This window comes from Eleginops maclovinus, chromosome 22 (assembly GCF_036324505.1).
Source record: "Eleginops maclovinus isolate JMC-PN-2008 ecotype Puerto Natales chromosome 22, JC_Emac_rtc_rv5, whole genome shotgun sequence".
Classification (NCBI taxonomy): Eukaryota; Metazoa; Chordata; class Actinopteri; order Perciformes; family Eleginopidae; genus Eleginops; species Eleginops maclovinus.
In genome coordinates, this window is record NC_086370.1 from 5,245,514 (window position 1) to 5,254,776 (window position 9,263).

At 42.6% G+C, this 9,263-nt stretch overlaps 1 protein-coding gene across 2 annotated transcripts in view; it reads left to right on the forward strand.

The window, feature by feature from the left end:
* Positions 1–9,263, forward strand: part of sertad2b (SERTA domain containing 2b) — a 38,896-nt gene extending 29,633 nt beyond the window's left edge. For both annotated transcript variants that reach the window (XM_063875087.1, XM_063875086.1), the window contains exon 2: positions 4,370–9,263. In XM_063875087.1, coding sequence (XP_063731157.1) covers positions 4,374–5,651 — 1,278 coding nt within the window. In that variant the 5' untranslated portion in view covers positions 4,370–4,373 and the 3' untranslated portion in view covers positions 5,652–9,263. The remainder of the gene's footprint in view (positions 1–4,369) is intronic.

Here is a 9,263-nt window from a genome sequence, read left to right on the forward strand (position 1 = left end):
GGGGGTGGTATGTGCTGTTTAGGCATGGAAACCAGCGTATCCGGTTACAGGATCATAATATCACTGCAGTCTGTCCACTAGCACTGCACTACCCCATATTACACACACACACACACACACACACACACACACACACACACACACACACACACACACACACACACACACACACACACACACACACACACACACACACACACTCAACCCAGCCAGCTAGCTCCTGGAATCATACGCTCGGCCCACATGTCTGATGTGTGTTTGCAGGCCTAATTGGCTAACACACACACACTCATGCTCACAAACACACTCCTCCGTTCTAAATGTGAAAAGTGCTCTTATGCAGTAGTTGTGATTAGATATTTATGCATTCATTTTTAAGCTCACTGCTTTTTTTCTGTGCTTAATATTACAATTGTACTACTAAGGCCCAGTTCCCTGAAGACGTCATCAACTTTTCATATGATCTTGTGCAAAAACACACACGCAGGGCTTTTATTTTTAGGTTACATTTCAGATTGTGGATATCCTTAACAATTATAGGGTATCATCAGCAATTTATTTAAAAGCTTGGTTGTTTCAGAACAAATGGAAATTGTTTTTTAAAGTATTGTTATTTTCACAGATCTGATTGCTCTGCTGGAAAAAACTATTATATATTGATTATCAATTTGTTTGGTATCCGTTCCGCATTTTCTCCAGCAAAAAAAAAGAGGAAGTTCTGCAATGGAAAACATTTCATTTGATATTTTTATTACATAAATTGATGAAGTCATAGGTTGTTATTAAATTTGTTAGTGTTAAGTTAACGTGTTTATGATCTGATATGATGCTACGATGTAGTTTGATTGATTATGTAATTATATAAATAGTTACATTTAACACTTGTAATATTTCTAGCTGTCCAAATAAAAAATAATGCCATACAATTCAAAATAAATTCATTGTGAGCTTCAGTCCAAAAATATGAGCAATAGTTCTGACCTTCAAAAAGGCTGGTTTGATTTCTAGTCATAGCTGCTTGCTTCTCTGCCTAGACGCTCTCAAGAGACCTTGAGCTATTTTTACTTGCTGGAAAACCTTTTGGAAAGGTAGTTTTGGGACAGTTCTTTTCAAACAGACAACAGTGGGCGCGTGAAGTCACAGTGACCTTTAATGAAGAACGTTGCTCCATTTCGGTGTGGAGTTCTCCTCCACTGCTGTGGTATATCTGCTCTTCTCATTTATGATCTGTTGTCTGTTCTTCTGCTGTAATCATATTCAGACATAGCTCACAATATATATGGAAAGGAGGTTATATAGTGACTGCAAAAGAGAAGAGGTGGAGGAAAAGGGAAGGGAGGAGGAGGATAATGAAGTGGAATGTAAGGGGTGGGGCACCTCTGGTATGTCAGCCCTACACTGTGTGTGTGTGTGTGTGTGTGTGTGTGTGTGTGTGTGTGTGTGTGTGTGTGTGTGTGTGTGTGTGTGTGTGTGTGTGTGTGTGTGTGTGTGTGTGTGTGTGTGTGTGTGTGTGTGTGTGTGTGTGTCTAAACACCCTGCCATGAGTCAGTAAGTAAGACATGCGCAGCTGCTTCAGCTCTCAATCACACAGCAGCAAACTGCTTTGAAAGTCTCTCTGTTGCTCTCTCGGTTTCTGTGTCTTCGACACTCACTGTGATTGGCCCTTCTCCTCAAAAGACCATGAGCAGCTCCAATGAACGCAGGGACTCATAGAGCATGAGTAAAAGTCAGGAACATCAAAATACCTACTGTTACATTACAAAGGATTTACATTTTGCCGTTACTTAGAAAAAGAGTGGAGTTATGACGTATTTTGGAGAAGTTCCCAAGAGTATCTGATAGAAAAATCCTTCTTATTTCATTTTTGATTAGGCAGCTAATCAAAAATGAAATAAGAAGGATTTTTCTTCTACAATTCGGTATATTGCAGAAAATACAGGCTATAATGAACTACATCAGTCACACGACTTTACGTTTCCACTGCTAAGCTAACAGCTGCTAATGTTCAGCTTTATGACGTTTTGTAGTCCCTTTTAGACACTTGTTAGCATCTGCGGTTTTTATGACTCACAAAAGCTTCCGACATTAACCAGTGGGGTATTTACTGAGTTATTTTAGGTGTTAGAACAGAACGCAAATGTCTTTTGAACTTATGTTAACCACAGACCTTATTTCAAGTATTTAGCCAGAAAGAAATGGCTGCTAATATGCAGTGAATTAACAGCCTTTTTGTGCTAGCTTATAGTTTAGCTCAAGAAAGTTAAAGCAATGTAAAAGCTACTCTTTGATTTGTCTGTTAGTCCAGGGTGGCTGTCTGTAACACACTGAGTTTTAGTGTCTAATAAAGCTAACAGTGCTAGTTAGCTGTATGTTTAACCGCTCTTATTTTGATAAATGAGCCTAATAGATTAATTGTTAGAGAAAGTTCATTTGGGCAATTAAACTAGTCTTCTGTCTTGAGAGTTAAATCAGAGACATATCTGTGTGTCAGCAATGGATTCTGACATGGTTAGCCTAGCTTAGCATAAAGCTTGACGCCGTGGGAAATGGCTAACACCTCATTAACAAAATAATATACCTTTTTATACTTTTCATGTTAACATTATAGACCTTGTCTTTTTTAGCATCTGGCGTGTGACCGTTTCCATGAAGAAAGAAAGGAAACACCAAGAGTGATATACCGCTAAGCTAACCTGCTAACATTTTGGATGAAGAGTTCCATAACGGCTCTTCAGCAGTAGTTTAAAAAGGAGGAGGAGAAAAAGTTGCTCAAACCCCTTCCACCTTTCCTTTTCCAGACCAATCTCTCACCTCCTCTTCTACTTCCTCCTCATCTTCCTCTTTCCTGCCCCCCCACCCCAGCACACCCACTCCATCCCCCTCCCCCCATCCCATTCTTTGTCATCTCTCAGGGTGAAATCCCAGCTGACTCTGTTTGTCATGGCAACCAACCAGTCGTGGTGACTGGGCCTGCAGCTCACACTTCCTGTGTGTGTGTGTGTGTGTGTGTGTGTGTGTGTGTGTGTGTGTGTGTGTGTGTGTGTGTGTGTGTGTGTGTGTGTGTGTGAGTGTGAGTGTGTGTGTGTGTGGAGACGCATGCGCAGTGTGTGTGTAGACAGCAACTGGCTGCATGAGCCTGTCAGCCTGGATTACAGTCAAACATACTGCAGCGATTCCTGCTTTCCCTCCTTCTATTGAACGTTCCTGTCTTTCTATTGGCTGCCCTTCTCGCTTTGCACTAATAATGACACCATCGGATCATTAGCATAAATAAACGGATCAAAAAAGCAAAATAAATGCACATGATGTAAAGGGAATGGACAGGATTGCTAATGCTCGGTATGTCTCTTGCCGCCACCCTGCCCAACCCCCCCAACAATATACCATTAGAGTGACTCTGACGCTGGTCAGGGGTCTCTGTATTAACTGCATCAACTGACCCTCCTTCACAATGCTCTTCCCGTCCAGGGTCAGAATCCAGCCTGCTTTGGAGAACCGTACGGAAAACAGGAATAGAAATACTAACAACAACCTATAATATCTTTTAATCTACGGAAAGAAGTCGAGGGGAACACATATAAAGTGTGGTTTAAAAAGAGAAATGGACTGCCCAATAAACAATATTTATTTTAGTACATGTATTGAAACAATGATTTGGTTTATCAGGCATTCCAGCGTGCTATCTGGAAGTGGTATAAGTGACCCAATGTGCAATTCAGATATGGCAGGAGGGAGGAGGATGGAGGGGGGTGGGGCTTAAATATTGCCTATGATCATGTGGTACAGCGGGGAACGCTGCTATTACATAACTAGTGTGTGTGTGTGACTGTGCTGGGTGACAGTATGCAGCGGTGCAGCTGCCCTTGGTTTCAATGTATGTTTTTTTTTTTTAAATCCCCGTTGCAGTAAGCTTGTTGTGTTTAAGCAGCTTTTTAAATCACCATGGTTAAGCTGCTTGGTTGCAGTATATAAACTTCTCTGGTGGTAAATATGTCACATTTCAGTTAGGAGAGATGTTGTAACAATTATGATCTAATGCTGAGAACCAGGAGGGCTCATGATGTACAATAACCCCAATGGCCAGGTGAATATCTTTTTTTGCAGTAGCAGAATAGTTCATTAACAAACAGGTATGTTAAATGTCACCATTCCAGACCACAGGGTCATTCATTTTGTCTGACGCAAGAGCTTAAAGGATGAGTTGATTAATCAATTTTCAATCAACAGGAAGCTGAATGGCAATTACTCTGATAATTCTTTAGTTGTTTTTCTTGCAACTTTTACTGATAGAATTCAGTTATTAACATAGAAGAAAAAGATGATTTGTGTATATGTTTCTAACGTCTCTCCGATTTTGTGTTTTTTCTAGATATATGTTCGGTAAAGGTGCGAAGCGGAAGCTGGGCGAGGATGAAGAGGGGTTGGAAGGCAAAACGCTGGAGGCGTCGTTGGCGGGAGGGGGCCTCGGCTTCTGTCCGGAGGGCCTGTCCAAGGTGTCGTACACCCTGCAGCGGCAGACCATCTTCAACATCTCCCTGATGAAGCTGTACAGCCAGCGGCCTCTCGGCGAGCCAAGCCTGGAGCGCCGGGTCCTCATCAACAACATGCTGCGCCGCATCCAGGACGAACTCAAGCAGGAAGGCTCCCTGCGGCCCCTGCTTCTCCCGCCCTCGCCGCCGCCCGACGACCCCATGGACGAGGGCTTCCGTGAGGCGCCGTCTTCCTTTGGTGTTCTGTCAGTGCAGGTGTCCCAGCCTTCTGCGCTGCTGATGCCGGTGATCGTTCCACCGCCTTCCCCCCACCCAATGGTGCCTCCTAACTGCCAGGCATCCCAGGCCTGCCCCAACCATGTGGGGGCCTGCCTCGCCCCCCTGGAAGCCTGCCTCACTCCAGCCTCTTTACTAGAGGAGGATGGTACAGATTCCGCCTTTTGTACTCCCATCCCACCCACTCCTCCAATGTCGCCGCCCCCGTCGCAGCTTCCCCCGTCGCAGCCTCCCCCGTTACCTTCGGCACTTCTGAGCCGGGCAGCCTCCCGGGTCCCTGTGCCGGCCTCGTCCAACGACTGTTTACCCTCCGCTCTGAGTGACATGGAGTTAGGTCCTCCCACAGCCATAACAAGGACAGCAGCAGCTAATGCTAATACCGAGACTACCTCCCCGGCTCTCACGCCACTCCCCCAGCCCTCCACCATATCAACCCTCTCCCCCGCACCCACAGGCCTACCAAGAGACTGCAGGACCGCGGGTGTTAAACCAGAGGCAGATAGCGTCTTGCTAGCGGATGCCCATTGTGCCGAGCTCCGGCCGATGGACACTCTGCCCACACTGCCCCCTGCTGGCCTCGTAGACATTTCCTCCTCCTCTTCCTCCCCCTCGGGGTTCCTCTCAGACTTGGCACTGGATGACGTCCTGTTTGCCGACATCGACACGTCCATGTATGACTTTGACCCCTGTACCACGGCGGGGGCTGTTGGCGTGGCGGCAGGCGGCGGCCTCACCAAACTGTCGCCGGTGGTGACGGCGGACGACCTCCTCAAATCGCTGGCTTCGCCGTACAGTGGCCCCACCCCCCAGGTTTCAGCCAATCAGCCTTTCAAAATTGATCTGACAGAACTGGACCACATCATGGAGGTGTTGGTGGGGTCGTGACTGGTGGACTCCGTCACCACAGAAACACTCAGACAGTTTCATAAGGACAACAGACTGGAAGGAACTTTTGGGAATCGATTTTAGCGTGTTCCTGGTTGTTGTTTTTATGTTTTTTAAAACTCTTCAAAGGGTCGGTAATTGTAAACATCGATTGTGATGTCAATTAGTACTACTATGACAACTACTACTACACATTACTGTGCATGCACTGTGCTCGCCTTTCCAAATATGGAAATGAAGTAACCGGGAAACAAAGACATACATACGTTTGTATTTCAATACTTGTGAGGACCTCTATTGACTCCATTCCTTATGTTCCCCTAATCCTGATGTTAACTCTATCCTAGTTTAATCTTTAACCTGAACCTCAGCCTTAAACCTAAACTGTAAATAGAAAAAAACACGAGGACCGGCAAATCGTTCTCATCATGGGAGATCTTTGTAGTCATTCTGTCCTTTTATTTTACCTCACAGGTATAGTAATACAAGTGGACATCTCTCACACACACACACACACACACACACACACACACACACACACACACACACACACACACACACACACGGAATCAATGACTTTTAGCAGATGAGTGCCTTTCAAAATGACCACTTCTTCAATTCCTGTTTTTACAGTATTTTTTTTCTAGTTATTTTCACTTTAACCGCCTAGAGAGAAGAAACTCCTCAATGTTTGTTTTTTAATTTAACTTGTTGTATTATGTTAAAACTATTATTAAGTAAGGTAATTTCACATGATCAAATAATAATTATTTAATCTTTATCTTATTACAGATGTTTTAGCTTCTTGTAAAGCAAGCATAATTAGGTTTTTACGAGGAATGCGTTGTTATGTTAGCTCGGCTTTATAATCACGCTTTGGGAATAGCTCTGAAACACATCGTCTGGTTATTGGTTTAATTTGATTTTGTTTTTGTTGTTCAGGGCTATGAATTCAGTTCAGGGCTTATTTTTGACTTTGACTTTGTCATTGGTAGGCACAAATAACTGTGCTGGATGCTATTTTACATGAGCTCCATCTACGGGCTAGTTATCATGCTTTCAGTTATAGCTGAATTCAAATGAGCTGTGCCCGCAGGAAAGCTCCATGTGTTTACATTGCTGTGCCTCCAACAACTCCCAGTCACATGTTGATGATTTGACTTGTTAAAACATACTAATTTGGCTGAATTGGACACAAAAACATTTGAATATTTAATGTTTTTGGTTTGATACATACAGAACTAGCAACATAAGTGATAGACAGATTACAGCACGGTATGAAGTATTGGAGTATGTTTACCTGTGTGTAGAATAAGAGCCCTATAGCCAAATCTCAGGGTCCTGCTGTGCATTGTGCTGTACACTGTCACCCTCAGCTTATAGATTCTTTAAACACACGATAGCAGACGGGCTAGATCTGGCTCATGAATAATTTGAATGTGGATTTTGAAGTACAACAATTATGTTAACCTGGCAAAATACTCCAAACAGAGGCTACTATGCAGAAACAGTGTGTAGGCTAAGTGCAGCATCCGAGGCAAGGTCACATGAAGATTCCCAAGGTTTTACACACACACACACGCACACACACACACACACACGCACACATTTAGGGACAGATCCACAGCCATAATGGCATACAAGCTTTTGCAGGAATCGTATTAATTGTGTATGGCGGAGTCACACAATGTAGCCATTAACTGCACTCAGACCAGCATGTTGCCACCCAGATATTTGTATTTTGATTGGTAGATGAGGACAGTAAAACACACAGGCATTATAAAAAAACGCTTCCCATTTATGCAGCAGTCAAAGTAACAACTGGATTGCATCATTTTCAAGCTGCTTGATGATAAACAAAACAAAAAGTGCAAAATGCTTTTCCTGGCTAGCTCCTCCTAAAGTCTCATGATGCAATGATATTTTAAGAGTAATCTGCCCTGGAATTCTTTAAAACATTATATGTTATTAATGCATTTCAAGACAGACCATGGTGAAGTGTGACAATCTTCTTGAGGCTACATTTGATAAAATATCAGGGCACGATGTCTGTTTTTCACAAGCCCTCAGTTTGAAGTTAAAGCGTGCAAACCTGTGATTTTAGCCTCTATTTGTAATGAGCCTGAGACACACAATACGACATTTTGTTAACTTGTACGTTGAATGCTACACATTGTGACTAAAGAAGCTAAAATGCTTCATAATATTGTGAGGACTGCAGAGTTTCGTGAAAATGGTCTGCAAGTTCATCACTGAAACCGACACCTTACACATAATGCATAACCATTTGTCATGTGGCTTGAATGTAAGTGGATCATTCAAATTAAATCTTTACTTGCAAAAAAAAAGAAGTGTACACAGCACTGCACACAGTGACGTTTAGTTCCCAAAGGACCAGTCCACACTTTGTACTCCTGGGACTTGAACCAGCAACCATCCGCTTCCCATGCCAAGTCGCTACAGACCCCTAAAGAATGTTAGTTGTTGGAATGAATATCATCTACATTTGTCGAGCTATTCACAGCAAGCTAAGAGACACCACAGAGATGCCCATCACCAACACGTTGAATTGCTCTCCTTCAAATGTAGTTAAATATCATAAGAGTCCCTCAACCCTTGTGTCTGGCGGCAGCAGTGAGGTTTTAGTGATGTTTGACTTGTTTGGGTGGATCATCATTAGTTTCCCAGCATGCATTTGACATCAGCTGATACGTAAGTGAGCTGCGTTTGAACTGAATTCAAAGCGGAGTGTGAGCAGCATCGATCATACTGTTTGCAGACGACACTCTTGTTTCTTTCACCATGTTTGAATTTTGGAGTGCTTGTTTTTTTTCTGTCCATGAAGGTATTTATTCATCTTGTTTTTCTTTTCAATGTAAATATATTTATTTTTGATGTGAAGTGAACATTTGGATTGTAAATGTGTGTACAGAATGTGTGGCAGGAATGTATTTCAGATAGGAATGTATCTGAGCGTGGAATTATGGGTGGAAGCCATTTTTTATACACATAGGTAGTTCCTATTATCTGCTTTTATGTTCCTTTGTTGTTTTTGTTATTGTGGGTTTGCGGCCACAACTTTTTACATCTTTTGTACTTTATTTCGTTTCCAGTTGAAGGCGAACCGTTCATGCAGCAATACACACACAGCCGTCTCCAACCTTCCGATGTCAAGACTCCAAAGCCTGTCATAGACGCTTCAATGCCAAAAGTAATGTAAATAGTACGAACAACACACAAGCTCCTGAGACTTGGTCGACCAGTGTTTGATACCGAATCTGTTTTAGCGCTGTCCGACCACGAGGTGGGTTAAATCGCAGAGAAAGACTGATTTTTCTCCTCGAAGGCTGTATTTTACACAGACCTCAGAGCTGTGCCTTTTTCTATGCAATAGTACACACACACAAAGAGAAAGCTGATCACTGTATAGGGATCCAAACGTGGACTGAAGATGATATATATTTGTATATATATGTATATGTATACAAATATATATATATATAGAACGTTTATGAGATAAATGGACAGCTGTCAATGAATTTGAAACAGTCTTACTTTTTTAGTTATATATATTTAAAAAATATATATATATACAATAAACTGTAAAAAGAG